The sequence below is a fragment of the Lepisosteus oculatus genome, chromosome 22 (genome assembly GCF_040954835.1).
Source record: "Lepisosteus oculatus isolate fLepOcu1 chromosome 22, fLepOcu1.hap2, whole genome shotgun sequence".
Taxonomy (NCBI): Eukaryota; Metazoa; Chordata; class Actinopteri; order Semionotiformes; family Lepisosteidae; genus Lepisosteus; species Lepisosteus oculatus.
The window spans coordinates 14031897-14057874 of NC_090717.1; the positions used below are offsets into that span (position 1 = coordinate 14031897).

The 25978-nt window shown below is 39.7% G+C and overlaps 1 protein-coding gene and 1 long non-coding RNA gene across 3 annotated transcripts in view; one reads left to right on the forward strand and one right to left on the reverse strand.

The window, feature by feature from the left end:
• Positions 1-25978, reverse strand: part of lhx5 (LIM homeobox 5) — a 45484-nt gene that overhangs the window by 8431 nt on the left and 11075 nt on the right. The window contains exons 4-5 of one of the 2 annotated variants that reach the window (XM_015365972.2): positions 14674-14839; positions 6240-6405 (exon numbers count right to left, since the gene is read on the reverse strand). In XM_015365972.2, coding sequence (XP_015221458.1) covers positions 6240-6405; positions 14674-14839 — 332 coding nt within the window. Of the gene's footprint in view, positions 1-411; positions 6406-14673; positions 14840-25978 lie in introns of those variants that run through there. The other variant, XM_006640292.3, reaches the window with a different exon arrangement.
• On the forward strand, positions 11340-12902 carry LOC107079741 (uncharacterized). Its single transcript, XR_001480653.2, has 2 exons — positions 11340-11397; positions 12500-12902. It is a non-coding gene; the product is annotated as an uncharacterized lncRNA (long non-coding RNA).

The following is a 25978-nucleotide window of genomic DNA, read 5'->3' on the forward strand; positions in this document are numbered from 1 at the left end:
ATTCCTGACTATGGCAACTCAGGAATGGGGAAGCCATCAGCCATAACTGTGGAGCTCCCCAGCTTTTCCAGCCGACATTTGCTGCCCATCAATACAATTTCTGCTGTGTTGCTATCTAGCTTCAGCGAATGTGCTGATACACTACCAGAGCACCAGAAGAGATTTTGAGCAAGCCTCACAGACCAGACAAGTGCACAAGGACATGAGGAGCACTGGGTCACTGCCTCTTCACGCCCTGTTCCTCTGACCCGCCACGCAGCGGCGCTGGAGAGCGTGATCAGCAATGGCCATAGCAATCTGCACACGCAGACCTGGGTTTTGACACACTTTCCAGGGTGCTAATCGACACCCCAGTAAAGAAAGACAGAGCAAAGTTGACAATCAAAAGAAGAGCTTGGTGTAAGGCTTAACTAAAACATTTTTTTATTATTGTTATTCACATTGAAACAACAGAAACAGCAACATGTATTCATCTGCCTGCACTGGCAGACGGATCCCTGCCCCCACCCCCGACATCTCACTCCAGCCCACTCAGGCTTCACACGATACATAAGAGCTCCCAACAAAAGGCATACATCTCGTCTGGCTTCCATACGGAGTACGCAATCCAGGAGCAATCGATTTCCAGCAATTAGGAAAAATATAGATTATATATATATGTACATACAAACTCTCTGAAGGACATAGTTTACAAAATTTGTGATGAGACAAAAATTCAGAATATTCTTTTTTTTTAGACATGAGAACAATGGTGAATCCGGTCAAAAAAAAGAAAAGAAAGCGATCTACTGATGTTTTCACACATTCACATGAGAAAGATGAGAAAATCCATGTCTACCCCTCTCTTGCTTTGTGTATTAGTAGCACACCCGAAATGTCCTGGAGATGGATTTCGAGAGCACAACAGAATTAGACTGATCCTGTTTGTAGTTTTATTCAAATGTGTTCTTCTTATTAATTAACTTTGGATGAATGGAATTCACATTCTCTGGTGGCTATTTTTTATTATAAACAAAGTACTCCAAACCAGATGATGTGCTAACAACACAAGTTGTATACTTACATGCACTTTTGTTCTCACTAAACAGAACCTTTCTTAAAAACACCCAACTGAAAATGAGTTATTTATTCCTTATTTTCAGTAAGCAGTTATGTTCAGCCATGCATCAGAGACTACTCTTGTTTAACCTTCTGACTTTACACAGCTTCTCCAACAGATGGCAAAGTGGAGCCTTTTCTCAGCACTCAGCTGCATGGCTGAGTCACATATGTTGCTGTTTATTGTTTTTTTTTCATAGATTTTCTGGGTTGGGGTGGAAAAAAACACACCATTCACCAAGAAGGCCTCAGCTGTTGTAGGGAATCGTCAATAATGGATTCAATGTTCTCTCCTTATGTTTTTCTTTAAAGCAAAAGCAGTGAAAATGGAGGTCAATAGATACAAAACGAAATGAAGCAAGTATTTTAGAACCTCCTGTAGCATCCGGAGAACGGACACTGGGGACACGATCCTGTCTACGGAAAATACTTTTTTTAAAAGACTCCCCCTGCTCACTCACTGCAGCTACAACACATTCAGTGAAGCTGACCTAAAACCGCAAAGGTCCTATTTCACCCTCAAGTCCTTCTCAAAGAGGACACTCGCCACCAGTTGGGGACAAAATACAGCCACACATAAAGTGTTGGGGAAAATACTTTGATCTGTCTCAAGTCATCTCATGCCTGAAGATACAGTGTTCAGCAATTTCATTATTAAAGCCATGTTTGTTTTAACAGCTTGGTTTACATTTTCCACAGAGTGTACACCTACATATTTTCTGCAGGTTCTGGAAGTATAGGCAGTGTGGAACCCACTGAACAAATACCCTGGCTTTGTTCAAGAACTGGCTGCAGTTCCTTGGATCAGTGAACTATGAAGAAGGGTAAGATGGGGTGAACGGTCTCCTCTTGTCTGTAACCTCATTTATTTTATTATGGATGAAAAAGAGGATTTAAAAAAAATGTTTTAACACAATATACCAGGGGTGACCAAATCTAATCCTCAAGAGACACAGTCCAGCAAATGTTATGGGTGAATCATCTAGTTTTATAAAACTCTGAAAAATCATATATTTCTATAGAATGATTTCATTTTGTGAACAGATCCATGTGATTTCTTCAATTAAATTGTTTAGGGATCATTTGATGTGAAATACAAATATCCAGCTCACAGTTTGCCATTGCTAATTGAATTGAACCAATTAACCTGGTAATTGATAAATAATCAAAACTCACATGTGTTCCAATCTTTAGAAATTGATGTCTTCAGGGTGACCTATGAGACCTGCTGGACTGTGGCTCTTTAGGACCAAGGTTGGCTCACACATATTATGTACCACGTAAAACAAGAATAACAATTAAAGTTAATGCTCAGCATTATCATATAGACGCCCAAAATGTATTGCTTGATCTTCTGGAAATAAATCATGGGAAAAGTAATACAGGAATATAACATGGTCATTCATGAATAAGTAATCTAATAAGAAAAGCAATCTTCCATTAATGCTAGCATTAGTACTAATTCTTAACATAATTCTTACTTAATTCTTCAACATTGAAGAGTTTTTTTTTATATTCCCTCCTTAGTAACTTCATGAAAGCAAATCAAGAACAGATGACAGTTTAAAAATAAATTTGCTTCTTCTTCTGAAACAAGTGATTTAAAAACCTTATTCAAGGAAAAATTAAAGCTTTCCTAAAGCTCAAATGTTGGTCAATCTAAAATTCTGAAATCTCTGCTTTAATAGAAAACTGGTAATAAGATGATCTGACTATCGGGTAAAATAAAAGCTTAAATAATACTTATGGATTCTATGACTTTTATTTGGTATTTGGTGAGTGATCAGGACCAGAAATAGAAAGATATTTTACCCCTTCATGCCCCTGGAGCAGCAGGGGTTGTGGTGAAGGAGCACTTGGGACAAATGGCCTGGTCATTATTGTACAAGAATAATGACCTTCCTAAGAAGGAACAGAGAATCCATTACTGCATCATGTACTTCAAAAATAGTGACAAGTCAACAGTTTATGTCCAGAATACAGCTAGAGTGTTATATTGTAACTCCTCACCTACCAGTGTTGATTAGTCTTCCCTGCTGAACCCATAGATCTACATTATATCTGGAGTAGTTCATTTCTCTACTTAGTGAATTGAGTGACCCCAATAATCATCTGCACCCCAAGTTCCATTACTAAGATTGGAGTCATTGATTGGAGGTAGCAAAGAATACCACATACAGTATATGATTGATGTTTGAACCAAGAAACTTGTTAATTGATCACAGCACATTGGGCATATAAAGAGTAATTTACGTTTATCAGTGTTATTCTGTGACTCCTCAATAATTCTTAAACAGTGAAAATACAATAGCTTCAGTAAATACAGGCAAAACGGGGTTGTACCAAGATCCATAATATAAGATCACAGTATTAAATGAAGTCTCAACCATGAGAGTCCTATGCATGTCTGTTTAAAAAGCCACAATTTGCCTAGTGAGAGAGGTGCTCATGAGTCTAAACATATTCCTTTTCCACCATGCTGTACATTGCGAACAGCCAAATAAAAACAATGCATCTCACAGATTTTGTTATCAGTTTATTATGTTTACTAAAAATTCCTGACTTTGCTGGGGTGCCACAGGGTAATTTGAGTGTGTGCAGGTGCAGTACAACTGCAGACATTTTCTTTCATTTTTCAAACCAGGCTGTACATGTAATTGTGTGATTGATCCAGCTTTCTTCCTATCTGGAATCTTTTCTGTGTCTTAAACACTGAGCCATTGCTAAGGTTGTTCCCACTAACAACACATTTCTACAATCCAACAGAACACTCTTTGGACATGTCAGTCATTTCTTTCTTTCACTTTTTATGCAACCTATTGTCTTTTATTTATTTTTGTCTAAGTATTTCAAATGCATCAGTAAATCAGACAAACAAATCCTACAGTACAGTTAGGATTGTTGTGACAAATATAATCCTTTTCACGTAGCTTATATATATATATTTGTTGGATAACTGTCAATTGAATTCAAAGGGATTTCTGATTTTTTTTTAAATGGGAATCGGAAAGAGGAAAACACTGGTACAAATCAAACGTAAGAAAGAAATATCACGATAGCCTCCTCCACCAACCAAGCTGGCAGATAATGTGTTAAAATTATCTTGCATGTTAGAAAAACAAGTAAAGCAGTAAAATATAAGTCCTTAGATTCCAAGGCTGAATGTCAGCTGATCTTCAGGGTTTTTGGTGAATTGCTACTAGGAATCATTTAATTTGACAATCTGTGTTGGCACAAACTCTCTGATCAAAGTGGAAGAGCCATGAATATAAGTTTTGTTCCTGTCCTTGCTTCTGTATGGATCAGGTGTGGAGCAGGAGGGGCATTCATGAACACGGAGGGGTGGAAAATCAAGAGGCTGATAAAAGAAAGTACTTTTCTTCAGTCATCTTCTATGTGACACTATAAAGAGCCTTGCATTTGTCTTGTGTTGAGGCTTTTCAGTAACACAAAAGGGAGACACAAAACAGTACTTTGAGATACTGAAGATGAAAAAATATTGGCATTGGTACAGTGTGTTTTTCTTAATATTGAAGGTGTGATGTCAAAATATCAACGCAATGCAGACAAAATCAAACACTTCAAAAACAAAAGACATTTGTCTTGGCATGTAATGTCAATGTGAATAGCACAGCATTATCAATAAAACAGCAAAAATCTGGAGGACAGACCTCACACCTTGTCAATTTCTTTGTTTAAGAATGAGAAATGTTATTATACATAACTGAAATCAGATCACATTATTCCCATAGAAGTCACTGGATTTGACTTCCAGTGTTCCCTATGACAACTTCCAGCACATTGGGGTACAGAATTAGCACGTGAACTGCAGTCAAGTCTGAACAGATATGGATTTAATCACTGTCTGGAGAACAGGTGATTAAATGTTATTCTGTTCTGTTTCCTGTGTGAATGTGTATGTGAATAGACTCAAATAAATTGTAAAATAGTTCAAGCTTGTGATGTTGAAGTTCTTGCCAATAATATTTCTCTGAATTTGCTGTTGACAGCAGGTAATGTCAATAGAATTAAAAGTGAAAAATCTTTATTTAAGAGAGGTGTGTCCATCAGATGCTGTTGTAATAATATTGATCACACCCACTGAGCCACTGATGTCAGTTTCTCTAACTGGTTAAACAAATAATGTTGCCTAAGTAACTGGCTCTCCTGTGCTCCATCTTAATCAATTTTCAGCATGTCTGTCATAACATAGCATACACCTGGGAGACTTGGATACTTTGACTTCATTATTCTTCATCATATTATTCAAACATGTATAACACTTAATACCTTAATCAGTATACACTGGTCGAGATTACCAGACACCCTGTATTGAGATACAGGCATGATAGAATTTGTTCCATTTTCTTCACTGTAAAGGATTTACAAAAAGCATCACATTGTGCCTCCCCTCTGCAACAGTCACACATTTGGACTTCAATTATCATTCATTCGCTTTTTAAGTACCGGCTAGATTTAACTTAATAAGGGCCATTACATTCAAATTAACTATTGAACAGATCAGAGAATGAACTGAATAAAGAACAGGTAAACATCTACTTGAGTTATCTGCACAGACTCAGCTATGTGGAAGGAGGTACCTGTATTAAGCCCATGAAGCTCTCAATCAAATACCGGTTAACCATAATCGGCACGGAAAATGTACATTACTCCTGAATTGCAAATGAAAGAGGAAGCATTGCCCTGATTTCTGTACTCAGTATCGTCTTGAGGAAACGCTGACGTGACTTTGAAACACACTGACAGTATCTGCAGCCCAGCCCTGGAGGGTGAAGAGGGGAGAGAGAGGACTGCATGGCTGGCCAACCAACCCTGCCCAGAGTTCCCCCTGACTTGGCCCAGGAGTGGGTTCCGGGCGTGGCAGGATGTGTGGGTCCATGGATCCACAGCAGTACCCCAAATTAGAGTCCGGATCTGAGCCTCAGGCCCTCTACCACACTGCTGTCTCACCCATCTCCTGGCTGGGGTGGGACAGAGGGGCACTGTAGCTGGAGTTACTGGCCAGGGAGAAGGGAGGGCTCGGCCCCCCACTGAAGACCTCCCCCGGAATGGGGTGCAGGGGTCCCGTGAGGCCCGGCTCAGGGCTAGGCGTGTCGGCGTGTGAGATCATGTCCGTGTACCTTTGGTTGTCCGAGGGGTGGTGGCCTGAGATGGGCCCTTCTAGGGGCCCCTGTCCCGAGCCAGGAAGGTAGTTGGACTCAGCGGGGGACTGGGCCTGGGAGGACGGGGGGCCATGAGGGAAGAAATCATAGTTGGCCCCAGGGCCATAGTAGTCCCCTTGGTAATCTAGAAGAAAGAGCAGAGAAGCAGAAAGCGGTTAGGCACAGTAACGGGAAGCAGTACCATGCTCCTGCTGTGGAAAGGACACATTTCGAAGCGTTAGTTTGTTTTTTCCCAGGATGGCTTAGAGGCGCAGTGGTCAGCACTGTGGCCCTGGGCTCAGTTCCTGGCGTGCTGTCAGTGCTCGCATGTTCTCCCCGAGTTCAGGTGGGTTTCCTCCAGGTTACCTCCAACCGCCCCAGGACATGCGGGTGGGTTAGTTGGCTTCTGGGAAAACTGGCCCTGATGTGAGTGTGAGTGTCTACCCTCCTTCGATTGACTAGTGTCCCGCCCAGGCTGCACCCTGCATGCGCCCATTGCTTGCTGGGACAGCCTCCAGCTCCCCCTGTGATCCTGAAAACAAACACACTGCCCCTGCCTAAAGAGGATGGGGCGAAGTGGAAGTCTAATGAGCTGGGTATAAATGAATAGGCAACATGAAGGGTTCTCTTTTTTGTCATAAAATAGAAAGACAGAGAGAAAGAAAAAGAAAAAACCCATGGTGAAATATCAAAAGATGAAGTCTGGTCTGAGATGTTTTCGCAGAAGTGGATACGTGTTCTGAAAACAATTCTGTTCTAACACGTATATATTTACCAGGAGAATAACGTTGAGAAAGCACAGGTGGAGCTGAGAATGAGGGCTTCCCTTTGACAGGCAGGACCCTGGGTGAGCAGAGGGCTGGGAATTGTGAGCAGGCTAATGAAAGTATCTGACATCCACAGCACAGCCCAGTGAGACAGAGTATGAGGGGGCATGCTGAGGAGGAGGCATGTTACACTGAGAGCAGGAAAGGGAGATGCCCACGTCTTTGTCATTACATCTTCCCTGCCTAGTCCCACTCTGGCACGTCCCTGTAATATTCCAGTGCCCTTAGCAAGCAAGAAGCAATGACTGCCATTTAGACCTGCGCTGTGAAAATTGACAGTTCAGAAGATTGCAGGTGAAGATGCCATCACATTGTGTGTGTCTGACAGTCCTGCATCGTCACGTGTTACTTTCAGACCTGCAAAACTTCTTGTTTCTGACCCTTTCCATGTCGTTTACATAGTGTGAGGAAATGGCACCTGACAGGAATCACACAACTATTCAGAAGAAAAAAAGAGGTGGATTTTTAATGTCAATTTTAAACCGTCAATGTTTAGTTTCCTCATAATGCTGATTAATGATTAGTCATTTTGATGTGGTGTTGTCTTACTCTAAGGCTTAGTTGCTGTTCTGTATATGCTGATATTGTTGTCAACAGCAAAGGTAGGAGAAAGGAACCTTCTTTTGGGCATAAATTAGGAATGAATAATGCATGGTAGGCCATCAATTCAGTTTCTTCGTTAAACCACAAACACCTTTTTCCTGCACCTGCAGATTTCAAGGAAGGCATGAGAAGTGCTCTGTACATTCAATCTACAGCCTTCCTACCCTCTTCCATACTGCCTCTCACACTGCCCAAAACAAAATGCCTTTGTCGAGTATTAACATGGTGAAGCTTTAGAAAATATAGCGGTCTTTACTCCAGGCTCCATTTATTCCATGGGAAAATGCCGTAGGTGACCATTTAGCCTTGATTCTGTGGTCCATAAAGAATCTAAACTAAAATGTAGAATTGATTTCACAATTATGCTATTAAACAATCACCTTTACTTGTGTTCGGCTTGCCCGTTAAGTGTTAGAAACTGGAGAAGCCATGCCAAAGCTCTGTGTAAAGAAATCTAGGATATGTTTAGAGCCATAAAAATGAAAATTAATTTATGCACGTTGTGGACACTTCCTGATTTGTAATAGTCATTTCCTAGTGCCAACGTTTGGGTCTATACCCTACTTGCAGTAACCTATTTCCCTGACAACAAATCTAAATCATCTGACTCCCTAGCCCTAGAGATCTCATTAACTCAACCTAAATACACTATAATATAACCTATTCTTAGTTATACGCTTGTACTGGTTACCCCATAACCTAGTTCTGAAGACCTCATACCTTTGTCCTACTAGTAGTATGACTACCCTCCTAGTCCCTTGGTTCTTGTACATAATTTGCCTCCCACACCACCTACTAAAGCTCTGGACAAGATCAATGAACAGTGCTCCCCTTAAGACACAGTCAAAGATTTTACATTTTTATTGAGAAGAAGAATCAAATGTGTTAGGTGATGATTCAAAGAAATTGTTTATAGGCATTTTAAAAGGGCAACACTCATCTGAAAACTCTATGAGCTGGGGGAAGCAAGGTCTTAAGGTTACAGTTGATGTTGCCACAATATATTATAAATGCCTATCCCTTAACCCAGTGTCAACACCTGTTACATCTTGTGATGGATTCAGCATGATACCATGTGCATGCAGACCTATTTCTCTAGTACTTTTACAGTGAAAGTTCATTTATTGGTGCCTTTTATAGGGGCCACCTCTGCAAGACTTCTAAAAGATGCCATGTATGATAATAATCCTTATATTTATATAGCGCTTTTCTGGACACTCCACTCAAAGCGCTTTACAGGTCATGGGGATCCCCTCCACCAGCACCAGTGTGCAGCCCCACCTGGATGATGCGACGGCAGCCAGAGTGTACCAGAGCGCTCCCCACACACCAGCTCTCAGTGGGGAGGAGAGCAGAGTGATGAAGCCCTGTATGTACCGATATAATATGAATGTCTATGTATGATATAATATAAAGCAGATGGGTTATTTTACAAAAAGCAAATGAACAAAATATCAGACAGATGGATAAGTGCCTTATCACCAAACTCTACCAGAGAAACCATCTGCAGTTACACGTGTCAATCACCAGGTTGCGCTGTCGCCTTCAGAGAAAAAAGCGGTACTTAAGGACATCTCGGTTACAGAGGGCAGTTGTTGCCAACCCTGCTCAGCTGAAGGAAGGTTTGAAGAATTGTGAGGATAAGACCTATAATAATACAATCCATGAACTGTGTGCATCCTTAATAGTCACGGGGAAGGAAACAGGGAGTTCCGTGGAATTTGTGCTGCCAGAACTCTTCTGCTGCCCTCCATCAGAGCTGGAGCAGTCAGTTCAACAGCAACTGTTACTAATATCTCCAATTTGGCCTATACTGGGGATGAATCACACCTGGACATAAAGGATGACGAATATGTCTTTTTCTCACTGGAGATTAAACAGTAACAGAAAGGTATCTGAGAAAGTACGTTCAACATAAGAGGGTTAGTGAGGGCTCCAGTGCCTGCTTACCTATCTATATATCTGTTTGTCTTTACTGATATATACCTACCCAACCTTAGACAAGAAAGCATATATGTTCTGTAACAGCTCTTTACTTATCCACCCATTTATCTCCATCTATCTCATCTATTCAATCTATTCTACCTAATTATCCATTTATGCCTCAAATATCTCCATTTTCAGCAATTCGTCTCTCCATCTCCTCACCTATCTATCTTCACACATGAAAAATGTTCACACATCACTCTTTCGCCAAGCCTGCCTGCCTATCTATCTGCCTTCGCATTAATATTTAACAGACCCCAAGACCGTTTAGGGAGCTGCAGGACTGCTCTGATTCAGTCTCAGCAGCAAGCATCATTAGTAAATGAATACATTTCATGGAAGAGAAAGACTTAAAAGTAACTACCTCTCACCCTCCTCCAATCTTCTCTAGTGCTTCCACAAAAAAAAGAGCTTCATTGGAAACCTGGACGAGAATGTTGCGATATTTCATCTTTCCCCGTTGTAGGTGCCCATTCCGTATGCTATGTAATGACCATTTCCCGTTTAATTAATACGCTGATGTCACCAATGTTTTTGTTTTGTTAAACCTCGTTAACGAAATATTAACGGGTATTTAAAAACAGACGGCCTTGAAGGAAGTTCAAAATCTGAATTAGATTCTGCAATGGTAAAAAAAAAGTCGAGTTCAACTACCAGATGAATTGTGAGCTGCGAGAGAGGGCGTGTAAAATCTGGAATTACTATTTTACTTCAATGCGAAGTACTGGCATGCGGATTATGTCACCTTCATCATTGCCCATGCTTACACTAAATTCAGGTTACAGATTTCAGCAAAGATAGTTTCACAAAACGAATATATGTACCTCAGCACAAACGCAACCGCTGACAGTTGTTCGATGAATCCCGTTTATAGGCCAAAACCTTCTCTGAATTTTCTACCGTAAATTCTATATTTTCACTGACGAAAAAGCTCCTTGTTGTTTCAAAAAAAGAAAAACAATACATTTCAGGTATTCGTTTTGCTTTCATTCACTCAAGGCGTAGAATGAAAACAATAAGCCGTGCCTTCCATTTACATTGACGGAGCATTAACGAAACAGGAATATTTACATATTTTAAAACAACGACAGGAGCGTATTACAATAATTATTCTCAATGTGATTAGAAGCGCCGTGGGAGAGTAGTTTGTTATTAAAATGAGTAGTATTGTTATTATTATTGCTGTCATCATCATTTTTTTAGAATCACAGCTCGTCTTTAAAATGCTTTAAATGGAATGTTAAATACCCTTTTTATACAACTGCAGCATGAGAACCGTAAAACACAACAACAACAACAACAACAATAATAATACACAGTGAACTTAATGACCGGCACCCAAGCATTCTTATTTTTGAACTCGCAAAATCCTCAAGACACATGAATATGTTTAAGAATCATTGACAAGAACGCGTCAAATTACGAATTGAACCCTACTGTGTTGTGTCATAACAATCGCACATATGTTTCGATTTTCATCATACACTAAATTGTAAGCAATCATTGGTAAGTTATAAGAAAAGCTCTCGGAAGAAATGTGTAAATTTACAATTTTACACGAAAAGATCAATTTTACAAACGAGGTTATGGTGCAATTAGCGCTGTCGACTGACTGCAGACGGTTAATAAACGCCAGGCAACGCTATAACCAATAGCAACAATTTAAAAACATGATTTTTTCACATGACAGGAATACTGGGATTAAACGACACAGTAGAGAGGTACAATACCACCTTTTTGATCTATTGCTACTTTATCCCTTGAGCTTTCAAAAAAGTATAAATTAATTAGCTAACAACTATACACTTAAACATTGTAATTTATTGTAATTTAAAAACATGACTGCGAAAAATTGGCATGAATAAAATAGAATAGCAACGTTTTCTCTCGTTCACCGAGACTTGTAGGAACAGGCAGTTGCATTGTTGAATGGGCAGTTGCGTGTGTATTATGTGTGTGTTAGGGTGAGTGTGTGTGCATGTGTGTTGTGTGTGTGTTGTGTGTGTGAGGCTCCAACAAAGCAGAAGCAGAGGAGCTCCCACTTCTCTGAAAGTGACCTTCCATATGCTAGCCAAGCTCGGATGTAATTGGAACAAATGCTTGTGAATGCTCTACAAAAGGCTGCAGCTGGATCTTTGTTCCCGAAATCCAGAAGAAAGGCCAAGGAGATGTGGGGAGCAAGGCAGAGTGCGAGGGCAGAGAAAGAGGAAAACGGGAGATGCTGAATGTCTTTGTGTGTTCGTAACCGCGGATTAGATGTCTATATTCCGTCTGAAATGCTTTTAACTGCTAATAAGCTGTTGAGGTATTTTGTCGGTTTGTCTTGATATTGCTCTATCTTTAAAAAAATACGTTTTCTTTTTAAGTTTTTCCTTAAACTAACTCAATAAGTGGCGTAAATTGGATTGTTATCTATAGAAGATGAATCTGAAAAGCCAGATGTTATATTTCTTGTATTCATTTTGTCCACTGCAGGATAACCTATGATCCTGATAACTGTTTTGATTCAGAAAAACGATGGAAATCTGGGGCACTTTAGCTTCGGACTCTCAAAGGGGTACCTGCTCTTCGGGTCATCTTCCGGCATTTCGGAATTAGGCTAGTACTTCTTTACCACTCGACCATGAAAGCGGAGGAATATAATTATAATTATAATTATACATCACGGGTTTACTTATCACTAGCGGCAGAAGCATAAACGTGTGCGTTTTATTTTTGGGTTGGGGTTACTTAAAGTCCTTTAACACTCAGAAAACGGGGGTGTTGTTTTGATGACATTATGTCCTTTTTTCTTAACGTGATTTCTTTTCTTTTTCCCCCCAGCAGGGCTGCGGGCTTTGATGCAGGAGCCGAGTCGGAACCTCTGACGGAGGAGATTAGAGACACACCGACAAGCCGGGGGTGAATTCGGCCTCTGGGCTCAAGCAGATGCCGCTGAGAGGCTGGCGACGCCATGGCAACGGCCTGGGGCCCTAGCCGCAGGGTGTCCTCCTCAGGGCCCAGCCTGGGGCGGAGGCGGACAGGACAGGCCCGCGTCTTAGGCCAGATTTCAGTTGGAAAGCGAAGCCTGTCTCGGCACGCCGCTAGCCCCCTCTATGTAAAAGTATCCATAGAGCTGCTCGCTCAAAATTAAAAGGTCTCCCCCCCCCCCCCCCGGCAAATCAGGAGCGATGATCGCTAATCCTAAACCAATGTGTCATAATAAAGTGAAAGGTTATCAATTAAATTTGTCCCGTAACGCCCAAATCTCGTTACCTATTACAACAGCATACATTTTCAATCGCCTTCTCCAGCAAATGTGATTAGTTGGGGGTTTTTTCTTTTTAAGGTGGCGCAGTTTTCGGTCATAGTATTCCGCTCAGAGGTAATATACAGTATAAAAAGCAGGAATCTTTGCCATCCACGTTCATTATCTTTCGGTTAAACTAGAGCTTTGCATACCTTAAGAATAAAACCAAATTAATATGGTGGCTCTCTCCATAAAGGGGAGAGAAAAACAGTACATAACCCTTGGATAGAAAACACCGATTAAGCGTGAATAATGGATGATGCAATCTTTATATATTTAATGAAATAACAATTGTGTGATGTAGTGATGGTTATTTACACATTCGTGTAGGCCTAGTGTCCTGTGTACATGATAAAATGTCATATAATTTTAAAGCATTTTATATAAAGGCGGACTATTTGGATGACTTTCGAAGTTTTTGTTTTTTCTTCGATGAAACTTAAAACGATCAGGTTACGCACTGAAAACGACATTTGAAATAGAAAAATATTAATTCCTTGATATCATTTTAACTTTTGTTTTGAACCTTAAACTTTCGGAATACTTTCGGTAACTGGATTTTTATTTCATGCTGGGGCGAACCGCCCAGAAACTCCCCATACATATTCTAGCTTTGGTAAAATGAAATTCTCATGTTTTCCAGTTTAATAAAGTTGTCTCATTATCAGTAACTTTGTGTAACTTACCGACAATGTGGGTCTCGAGAGAAGAGTTTTACAGCGATGCAAAACCAGAAAGGCCTTAATAACACCTAAATTGAATTTAGTTGAGCGTTTCCTTTATTTTTAGGGATGAAGTGATACACACCCAACAATAAAGATATTCAGCCATTCAAAAACTTCCCACGTCTATGCAGTTTTAAGCTCGCTTTAAAACAAGGCCAGCGACCGTCTCGGTCGGTGTTGGTACTAAGTTATTTTGTTTGCATAGTTATGCATGAAAAATCAAAAATCCTATTCCAACAACAACAACAACAACAACAACAACAACAATAACAATAACAATAATAATAATAATAATAATAATAATAATAATAATTATGCTACTGGTTACCGCAGACCGCCACGGGGAGTAGGTCGGTGTGGGGTGTGAATGAAGGAATCTCTCTCATCAAAGACGCTAACTACAATCAAAAAGACGACGTTGAGATGTTTAATTCATGTAAACGACTTTTTATGAACCGCACCGTGTCTTCTTCTGCCACAAACTGTTTGCTGGTGGTCTTTTTTGGGGGGGGGGGGAGACGTTTACTTTAGTTAGAGTATAGAATGGAAAATAAAGATAGAATGAGAGCTGAATGAGAGAATGAGGAATGTTCTCACTAGGAAACAATGTGTGTGTGTGGATCGGTGAGGTGTTATGGTTAGAAACCATAACAGAAAGACTTCTGTCCCGCAAATGACGTTTCCGTCTAAGGCCTGTGTAACGTCAATCACACCTCTAGACACTTCCGGTTAGGGGTGGGGAGATCTGTTAGCCTCAAACGAAACATGTTCTCTTTCTGACTCTCCCCATAACCCCATGCACAACATATGTATTTCTCTGTTCAAACGAAGGGGACATTTAAAGATCTTCTATAATGTAAGGTTTACCCATACTTTAAAGCACACCAACTCCCCGGTTGAAATTATAACACGAAACAATGGCATGGTTTTCAAGTGTCGTATGCGTTCGTCTCTGCATTGAAAATTATAGGGAGAGATTTTACCTCCATAATAATTGTAAGGCCCAGATCCCATAATTTCTGTGTCTTCTAATCTGGCACCAAGAGGCCTCATTCTTCTAGGGCTCCTAAAAAATGCATGTCTCCTTGCGCCCAACGCGCTCAGCTGCTTCATTCGCCTCTCCTTCGAACGTCGATTCTGGAACCACACCTGCAATGAAATGGACAGTCAGATCTTGGCTGCCTGTGCTCATAAGGCAGCCCATCTATCTGAAGACTTTTAGAAACATTTCCAGGAATACAGTTAAGTCTCAGTTTAATGGGGTTCCTTTAACGGACTTTAGATTTTAGAGTTGACGGAGAAAATCTGTTGAAGACTGATGTTGTCTGTAAAATCAGAAATGCTAGACTTTCCCAGCAATACCAGGGACATATACAAATAATACAACAAGGAAACATAAATATTACATAGGCTAAAATTCAGGAATATCCATGGTCCCCTATAAGGACAGATCATTTGCTTACAATGGGTGTTGTTTGTATTTTTTAGCTTTTAGCCAATTTTATACAGTATATTTACACCACATGGATAAAGAACTTGTATATTAATGTTATGAAAAGGCACAGGAACCATTTTCATTGAGTTTTTTGATTGGAATATTTAAAAAATAATTCAAAAGATCAAGAAAGGATATATATGACATATATATTTTTCTCATATCATGGTTGTTTATTCATAATTTAATGGACATTCAGCAATAATGAAAATCTTTCATCCCTATTAGTCCATTTGACCAAGGATTTACTGTATTGTTAAAATTCGTCTTTGATTTTTGATCATATCGTGGGGTACATTACCCTGAAATCAATTCTGTTATTAGCTTTTAGAATTATTTATAAAATGGCATTGCTGATTATCTCACTGTATTATGAAACACAAACATGTCACATGCAAAAAATGTCTAATTACAGGTGTGTGATTTTGAAGACTAAAATCAATCCAAACATTAATTGGGCATCGGCTAATAAAACAAAGAATCTCGCTGTGGTTATTGGCAAATATGTATAGAATAGGACAACATAAAAGTCTTCATTCAAAAGCATATCTTTTAGATTGGTTTTTGTCAAACCCCAGGCATTACTAAGCTTTATATTTGCCATTCAGGAATGTGCACATCCATTATTGAATTTATGGAAATAAAGATAAAAGACATTTCAAAAGTCATTTATATGTCCCTGGAATTGAAGAGCGCAACAAGAATAAAAGAATACAGACACACCAGATCAAGGATTAATTCTGAAAACTGCATTTAAACTGTGGTGAGGACTGACAATTAGATATTTAAACAATTAAATGTATAGCAGGTTGTTCAGAATTGGAAATATGACACATGTTCTGTTAGCTTTGCATAGGTCATAGTTTTACCTTTGCTTTTGTTCATGCCAAATACCTTTTTAAAACTACTCTAGAATGTATATCTGATGGGAGACCTTTTAAAGATCAAAGTACTATGGAGGCACAAGTGCTACACACACTTTGCGATTAATTTTATAAACACAAGGCAGAATTTATCAGATAGCCACCATTTTGATATACTAATCAAGACAGTTGGTAAAGTGCTTCTGTTGAGGTGTGAAAAAGTCTCACCTCGATGTGATTCTAGTGTTGAATAGGGGGCGAGAGTACTGTGTCTTCATAAGGGTAGAGGCTGGGCAAAGGAGGGGAAAGGAATGATGAAACGCTTGTTTATTCCAGCTGGTCTGGATTTGGAAGGGATCACAAGGCTGCCAGGAGCCAGGAAGAGGGCTGGAAGTGAGTGACTCAGGCCAATCCTCACATGCAGATTGCAAAGGCAACCCAATCTTCCCATGGGAAAGAAAATCTGAGGCTTCAGAAGCCAAAGTTTTAAACCTATAGAAACTTTTGCCTTTGTTCTTTTTTAAACATTTGATCACATCTACATGAAATACATTTAGATGTTCTCCTAAGATGTCTAATAAAACCAAACAAAAGGAGAAGGAAGAAAAACAAAATGCTTCCATACCTGAGAATAAAGACGGCACTCTTACATGCACACTTTTCTACGCCCCAGTATTCTGTTACAGCTCACCCACAGCAGCATGCTGGAGCACATGACATTCAATTTCTGATAAATCCTGTGCAATTAATACAAAAGCACAGATTCGATTGGCACATCATCAGCGGGATGGTAATTCAATTCTCTTCTGCGTCTCTGTGGCCCTCAGGTTGAAAACCCATCGAGTGTTTGTTTTCATTGTACATATTTACACACGGAAACAAACGGCAGCCTCCCGAGACAGGGGTAACAGGGGCCTGGTTTGGAAATGAAGTTTCCCAAAGCACATTTGAACACGCTTTCCCAATCACTGTGATTTCACAGCACTGCCTGGGCAAATTAAGACAGAATGAAGAGCAGCCCAGGCAGTGCTGCTCTTCGACGTGGTTGGAAATGTAGCCTGAATCACAAGGCTTGAGACTGCGCTTGTTTGTGATAGAAGCCGGAAGTGTGAGATTCAGGCACAACCCAGCTGTGCCCGAGTTTTTATCAAATTGCAAATCCTTATGGGACTTTTGCCCCTTCTCAAAGTAAAAACAAGTTTTAAAATATTCAGAATTGCTGTAGTGGTAAAGACACGATTAGAGACTTTGAATTTTATATGCAAAAGTTTTTGCTGTAGTGTCATAGAAACCCCAGACCTTTTAAAGAATTTGATGCTATGAACCTGATACCCAATGTACCAGTACATCTCAGATTGTGAAACACATTTACAGTGGTGAGAGTAAGCAGTAAAGATGTGTGGAGATACAACCTAAGAAATGAGCTGATTTGAAAAATAAATTAGCCTGTACTGCAAGAATGCTTTGTGCTTAGTTGCTGATGAGTTTGGGTTTTAAGTTTTAAGAAGCTTTGAATTAATTTGCAAGGAAAAACCATATTATTCAGACACTGTGCACCACCAGGATCTGAGGATCGCTCTTCACCTGCCTTCAGTGGCACAGCAGGGACTCTAGAGAGCGACCACCAAACTCCACAGACAGCAATTGACTCTGCTCTGGAGGAGTGTGGCTGGAGAGCAAGTGTGAGATAGCACCTAACACTTAAAACCCCATGGCACCACATTACAGCCACACGAGCCATTGGATGAGCAGTGAAATCCATACATATCATACTGTGCACCTCTGCAAACACTGGCCTCCTTGAAAACTGAAACAACAACACCGAAGGCAGTGCTGTAGACATATTCTGCAGGAAAATACGAAAGGGCAGGACTTAAGAAACTGGTTTTGCATTTTAGAAGATACCTACGGGATATCTGACATGTAGAATAAAGTGGGACGCTTCTGTTATTAACTGTTCTCCCTGAAGGTGTTGTTCTCTTAAGTAGAACAGTGATTTTGCATGTTACCAAGGTGTGATAAGATTCAGCTGAATGCCCAAAGCAAACTTAATCGGACAAATTTTATTGTATTAGATTATTCGTGTAGAATGATTCAGTTAGAACTTCATCAATAACTGGCTAATTTCAATGCTCATTATGTGCTCTGACACTTCAAACCAAAACGGTAATTCAGCTGTTTATATGCATCACACATATAGACCATGAGCATGTGCAGACTTGAGCTTTTTGAGTCCCCCAGCAAAGTAGAGGAATTGGAAGACTGAATAAGTGTTGGCCCTTTCATTCCATGGTAGGATGCAAGGAAGAGACTTCATTTTAGAGAGTTGGTCGACTCAATGCAGAAACCACAGTAAAAACCTGGATATCCAGATGATTTACAGAGAACATTGGAAGCTTCTGTTTTCTGTGTGTGCTGCTCAGTCTCCTCCAGGTGTAAATAAGTATTACTTTGCTTTCAGATGACATTTCAAATTATTTATGTGCAATAGAACAGTGAGCAGAGCTGCTGGCACCTTAAACCTAAGCAAGAGTCTCTCTCAATGGTAGCTGAGATGTCATGGGCAAGCTGGTGAATAACCTCACAAAGGAAGTGTCCAGCGCATAACTGAGATCTGACAAGAGCGAACAACAAAGTGCCTCATTTAACCCAGCCTGGATGCTGGCTGTGCTGGTACACTTATCAGCAGGAGCCAGCAGAGCTTCCCATGTGTGCTGTGCCAGACCAAGGAGCTGGCCAGTGTGGTGTTGCCTGCAGTCAGGGTGCACCCTGAGGGCACCAGCTCCCTGTGTACAGCATCGCCTTTAAGAGCAATCACACCGGAAACTGGCGCCATGCGATTTGAAACACCTGTGCACTGAGAGGCACAGCAAGCCCACAGAGCCGACTTTGCTGCTAATGAATGTAGACAGCATTACAAATAAGAAGTCAAGCTGAAACAACAACAGAGAATCACACAGTACCAGAGTGGATAATAAAGTACGGTACTAGAACTAAATAAAACAAGATCACACGATCTGCCTACTAAAGACAACGTTCCGTACTACTGGGCATAAACACTGCTGGTGTGGGGACCGGTACGTGGTGGCAGAAAGAACACTAGATCAATTACTGAAGAGTCGTGTGGTCAAATCCCAAAGTGGGCACCACTGTTGTATCCTTGACTTGAGACCTTTATCCTGATTTGCTCTGCCAAAGGTACCAGCACAGCTGCAAGGTTGTTCTGCATTAGTCTCCAGTTTCATTCAGGAAGAGTCTTGTAAGTTTTTTTTAACACAAAAGAAAATCAGCGCCCGACAAAACCAGTCTGAACAGCATTTTTAACACAGATCCTGTGAGGAATTATTCTACAAGTGCAAAAAGATAAGTATAACACAAAAACAACTAAAAATGCTCACAGATCACTAGAGCTCATAGCTCATTTGCAAGGAAATTTGTCATTTAAACATTGTCACTCTCTGAAACATTTTTGACAGGCGCTCCACTTTTTCAAGGGAAAGAATGTCTCCTGCCTTAGGATTCCAATTCCTTTCAAAACAGCATCTTAAAGGACAAATTTAAAGAAACAATGAATTAACAAGCACTCCATCTGAAGTAGCGGTATTTGTCTTTCATTTCTAAAAGCACAGGGTCTTCTCTCAGTCACAACAAATATTTAAGAACAAAATACTGGTATAGCTTCATTTTAGTCTGGACTCCAAAAATTATCATCAAAGAATTTGCAGACAGAACAGTGGCCACAGAAGAAAAGTATAAATCTAGCAAGAATTCAACAACAGTCAAAATGTTACAATGTCATATGTACTAACTGTACATTGTGTAGCCCTTTTGTGTTATAGCCTATAGCTCTTTGAGTTCTGACCCCAAAGGGTTTAGTGTCTCATTATTGCAGTATATTGTTTCTACACCTTTTATATTACTATAGAAAAAACAAGAATAGATTATAGAGCTTTTTTCAACAACTGATTGCATCAAAGGGTCACGATAACGAACTGAGGGAGAAATACAAATGCGCTTCTAAAAGCTTACGAAGAGGACCTATCGGCTTCGCAACATGTCCTGCTGAATGTGTTCAATCCAACTCTATGCATGTTATAAACATTAATCGAGGATATACAGTAAAAAATTGTAACAAAAAAATGCAAACATCTCAACTTCCCATGATCACCAAGGGCACAGCATACAATCCAAAACAGATTTCATACATATAGTTTTAGTTTTATTAAAACTTTCAACCAAACTCAAGCCTTTGAGAATCTGTTGAGCACTGTTAGGTTTATATTGCCAGTGGACATGATCAGCTCCATCAGACCATTGATGGGTTGATCAAGAGTGACGTGTGTTTCCAGGGAAATATGGAGAGAAGACAATTGCAAAGTGGGGATTTGCGGTACCTAAAAGCAGGGAGCTCCAGTTGCCAAGTCACTCCCTTCTCACCTGGCTTGAATCTCAGAACACTCTTCCCTAGTTTAGGCCAGCACAGACTCTTGAGCAAACAACACAGCTGCCCACTCACACAGACAAGCACAGCCATTCGAATGAAGGACTTTACATTCTATTCCAGTTGAGGATTGATGTTAATACGGGTATTTAACTAACTGCTATTTCATTCAGAAGCAGAATCACCACGTTGGCTATATGCTGGACCTGCACTACAACGGACTGCAAGCTTGGTAGTTTACACAGCAGGCTGCAACCTCAGCAAACCATCACACACCAAAGATGAGTAGAGTAAACAAAACAACTTGTAGATTCGAGGATACTAGGATGTACAGGGAATTAATTACCAACTCTTAACCAGTAGAGATCAGGATTCCTACTTTTAGTCATCACTGTATGAACACAACAGGAAGATGCTCTGTGTTTATAGATTCATCCATCCATGCATTTTCTAACTGCTTCATCCAAGTCAGGGTCGCAGGGGAGCTGGAGCAACAGCACAAGGTAGGATACACCCTGGATTGGACGTCAGTCCATCATAGGGCAAACGGACACAGACACGCACACACTCACTCCCAGGAGACAATTAACCTACAACTATGTCTTTGGACTGTGAGAGGACCCAGTGAGACCATACAAACTCCACACAGACAGCACCCAGTTTGTAGATTTATATTAAAGGTAGTCCATGGAGAACTAAACCTGTGCGTTCTGGAAACAACAAAGACATGCAGTCCAAGAAGATGTGAAAGATACATTTACATCAAACTCAGCTACCAGGGAAATCATTACCTCATATTCAGAGGATCCCTGGAAACACAAACTACACAGACTGTCTCTGACACCCCACCTTTTCTGTGGCAATACCCTACAGTATTGCTGGCCTCATTGCACTGATGGGGAACTTCTCCAAAAGCAACTCTACTGCACACTTGAACATGAGATTGCCTTGATGATATCTGTCCTATCCACAGGACAGACACTCAGCATCTTTTCTTGGGTAAAGTTCATGGCATTGCCTGTCTTTACAAGGTACTTAATTACTGTTCAAGTTTCACAGAGTCTTGACTTCTCTCTATACACCCTACCTCTAATCACATTGGAAATCTGCTAAAGCAAAAATATAGTTACATCATCAAAGTGAATGAATACATCTTGAAGAGTCTATTCTCTGGGCCTCTTGAAAAACAGATGGGTTAATGTTGCCTTTTGTGGGTTTTGGGAACAGGACCATTTGTCCTAGAGATAAAGGGTGCCTGAATTCACTGAGGTACAATGCTGAGAAGCAGTGACAGAACAATGATTCAGATCTGACATACTCTACTGAATGAGATGCAAACAATGTCTTGTGGAAACGCCTTCAGTGCAGTCATCCTCATTTCAGATCATTATTTGTTTTCTAAGACACAAGTACTAACTGTAGAAAAGAAACATTTTCAGGACATGTTCAACTTTTTGCAGAATTTCAACCCAGACACTGGGTTATCACATCACTTGGACCTAGTGCTAGAAAATACCAAGGTGCTTTCCATAGGACTTTTCCATAGGACTTATAAAACACACAGCAGCACACACCGCAACAGACTATTCATACAAGCACCTGGTTTGAAAGAACATGCAACGTTTATTTTTAAATTTAAAGTTTCTTCTCTGAACATTTCATTTTAGCAATAATCCTTGATGTAACGTTTAAATTCCCTGCACATACAGTCTATTTAGCAAAGATTCAAGCCCACAGGCTGGGGATTTTAAAGAAGGAGGGAATTTTGTTCACCACCACAAAACTGTCTCAATATTTCTAACATTTTGGGACTATTTAGTGACCATCTTCATTCATTATCTTCCTTTTTATTAATATTGCATTTTAAAAGGTATCAACTAGATGTGTGAAGGTGATAATCTAGCAGAAAAGCTATGCCTGATTGTTAAGTGTGAGATTTGTTTCTCATTTTTTTGTGAAATGAGTAGAAAGAAAAAAAATGAAAGGTGATCTTTCTCGATTACAGTTTCATCTCTGGTTGAAACGACAAGAAGGTGTTCACCTGTTTCAGTAATTAATGATTAATTTAATAACAGATGAAAGGTAGGTTAATGGAGCAACCATGCAGAAAACATAACAGCATGCACAGCAAGTAAGAAATGGAATAATAAAACGATTACAGCTATTTTTTAAAGCCTTTCTGCCTATATCCCTAAATTTATCCGGTGCAATGGAACCAGTATCACCACCGAATTTGTCTACAGGTAAATGGAGACCTGTATCATTCTGTGACAGATGGTTTTTGTACATCTCACAATGGTGAAGGTTTAAAGTCTCCATACCTTGTAAAGATCTGAGTGCTTCTGGTCATCAGCCATAATGATTCATGTTTAGTCAACCCTGTTTGTAAAGTCACTATCTGTCAATACATTAGCTTAGCATCTTTTGCCAGGACAGTAAAATTCTACAACTCCCTTGTGAAGTAACAATTCTGAACAAATATTTCCTGCTTTCCAAAATGAGTTCTTCAGCATCAGTTCTCATTCTTTTTTATCTGCCTTGGAAATGCCAGAAAAAAAAGAAAAAGCCTTAAAGGAGTCAAGTCTTAGATTGCAGTCTGTATTCATTGTACAGTCATAACCAGCTGAAGGGATACATTTTTCCTAATCAAAAACTAAAAACTTCAGAATTAAGATTGAGGAGCCTGACACCGGGGGGCAGGTCACAGACAGCGATTGGATATTGCAGCATGTATTACGCAGCTAGAGTAAGGCACCATAAAATAAACATTGTATACAATACCATAAAATTGGTTAGACAACTTAAATTGAATTGATCTTCAGCAACCACGTATTTTTAGTTAAGAGTCAATTAAGGAAAAAATGTGTTGAACTGCAGTCCTGGAGGTTTATAGAGTAGAAGAGGCCACATTTCTTAATGGCACTTATTGATAATATAGCTGCTTTGTAAGTAACGACTGACAAAGTCCAATTATAAAAAGGTCCGTATACAGCTAGAATAACTGTTGCGAACCACATTAAATTGGCTGGTGGAACATCAGCTCAGATCTGGAAGCTGCTGACACAGTGTGAAGGTTTATCTTTTACTTTATCTTACTGTCTCGTGCTGAAAGTGCTACACCCACTGGGCTCCTCACCTGTGTTTTAAATATATGGATGTTTAAGACTGGTGCCTGGGAACCACAGGGTTCTGTTGCTTCTGTGACATTTCAGAGTGTTTTCCCATTTACGTCATGGGAAGCTCCTGACAAACATTACAGGTTCTAAGCATTATTTAGGAGGAAAACACTTCAGATTTAAAAAAAATAACTAATCCTGCGTTTGTAAAGCTGTTATTATAACATTAAGCATTTATGTTTATGCCTTAGGTTTCATATGGATCCACAGGCTCTCCCCAGCTCTCTGGTTCCCTTTTGCAGAAAGTACAATGAACTCTGCATGCTGTGGCTGAATTGCTGAAAGCTGGTCACTGGTTTCCAATATATGTTGATCACATATCAGTCAGAGTGAGTCAGGTATTCAGTTCTTATTATTTAGATATATCACTGTTGAAAATGGGAAATATTGACTTCAGGTCAGCTTGGATCAAGGAGTTCTATCCGTAGACTAAGCAAAACAAGAATGGATACATGCAGCCCACTGCAGTGCAAGGCTCCTAACAGACGTGTTGCTCCATAAAGTAAGTGTGTATTTCTTTGTTACTCGCGAGAAGTAACAAAGACAAAAGCTGTATATTTTACCAGAATTTGTGAGATACAACACTCTTAAGCAGACTGGTAACTGCTGCTCTCAAGCACAGGTCTTTTCTTTGCCTAGTGAAAACTGGTGGAGTGTGGAATGACTATTGATTAGCCACAGACATTTTGGAGGACCAACCTTTATCTTAAAAATGTAAGAAATGTTTTAATTTTAAAGCCAGTAAGTTGTGTGCCTTCAATGCATATGCTCACGAGCTTAATATCCTTACCTTACCAACTAATATTCTGCTGCTCAAAAGAATGATTTTCATGAGCTGTTGCATATGATCTAGAAAATGGTAAATGAGTCTTTAACTGAATTAAATATAAATAAATCGGAAAGATTGTTAAATAGGCAACTGCTATAGGCGACTTAATGAAACTGTTGTTATATCACGTTAGGCTCTTTCAGATAAATCCAGAGTATTCAGTTTCCCGTTATTTGAGTTGCATCTTACCTGAAAGAATAAAACGTAACGCTTGAAAAGTTTGAAACTGAACCGTCTGTAGAAGTAGTCAACATGTTTAGAATCAAAACTTTAATCAGGATATAAAAATAGCTACAGGGTATATACTGTACCTATAGCCCAGATCCAGAAATCACTGTTACTCAAATACAGAATCTACGGCACTTTAACAGTTAACAGCGTTTATTTTGCCCCTTAATTAAAACGTTTTTAAAGGTAAACAGAACAATATTTGTGTTGCGTGTTAATTTAGCATTTTAGCCTTAGGTTTCGTGATCTCTTCATTTATTATAATTTCCCAATAAACACTATGCCTAGAAGGCTATATATTTTTGCTTTGTGTAAAAAAATATGAAAAACATTACAAATGTAAACATGTCAACTTCAAAAGATACAGCTTTAGGATTTCTCCGTGCTACTACGTGTTCATTACCAATACTCTGTGACTAACAGCGTTTAATGTGTATCTACTTTATGACTTTAGTCCAGTGTCCGATAATAACTTTAGACAGGCTCAAACTAACGATTCAAAATGCCCTAAATACCGAAGGCGAACTTAAGACATCGCAGATTTAATGAGTCTGATGACGCAACCGTGACTATATTTAGACTTACTCCTTATATATGTCAAAGTGGTCGTGGTGTAAATAAACATTAGCAGATAGAAAGTTGGGATAGATTAATCAACGAACATATAATTAAATTATAAATAGAGATGCATTATTTCACAAGAAGATATAATACGGTTTGGTCGCCTCATATTTCCTCATCATATTTTTCCTCTTAAAGAGTCATTTTGCAAGTTTTGCAAAAAAAAAAAACGTTTCGTAGCTTTGTCCGGGAGAGCATATTTTCATGAATAAATTAAAATTATATCTGAATTTTTGTAAATGGATGTGTTTTTTAGAAAGCAGTTGAAAGTTACTACAGGCTTGGCTGTTTTCTTCCAGTGGATCAGAGATGAACCACTGAGGTTTTAGTACTGGAACTATCGGAAGCCCTATAAATCGTAATTAAAAACGAGCGCAGTAGCTCAACCACGCAGTTCGCCTATTTCAGAATTTAAGGTATGTAGTTTAGACTTTAATTATATCATCAGTGGCGCGATTATAACACTGTAGGGTACATTTTGCTAGGCCTGTACATTATTTTCTTTCTGTTTGCAAACGAAGCAGTTTTGCGACACTTCGCTTTTTCTCGTTCCTCATAAAAGCACGGAAAAGAAGTGTACATTGCCAACCGAACTGCAGCGTTACCGTGATCGAGTCGCACTTGTTTTACTGCGT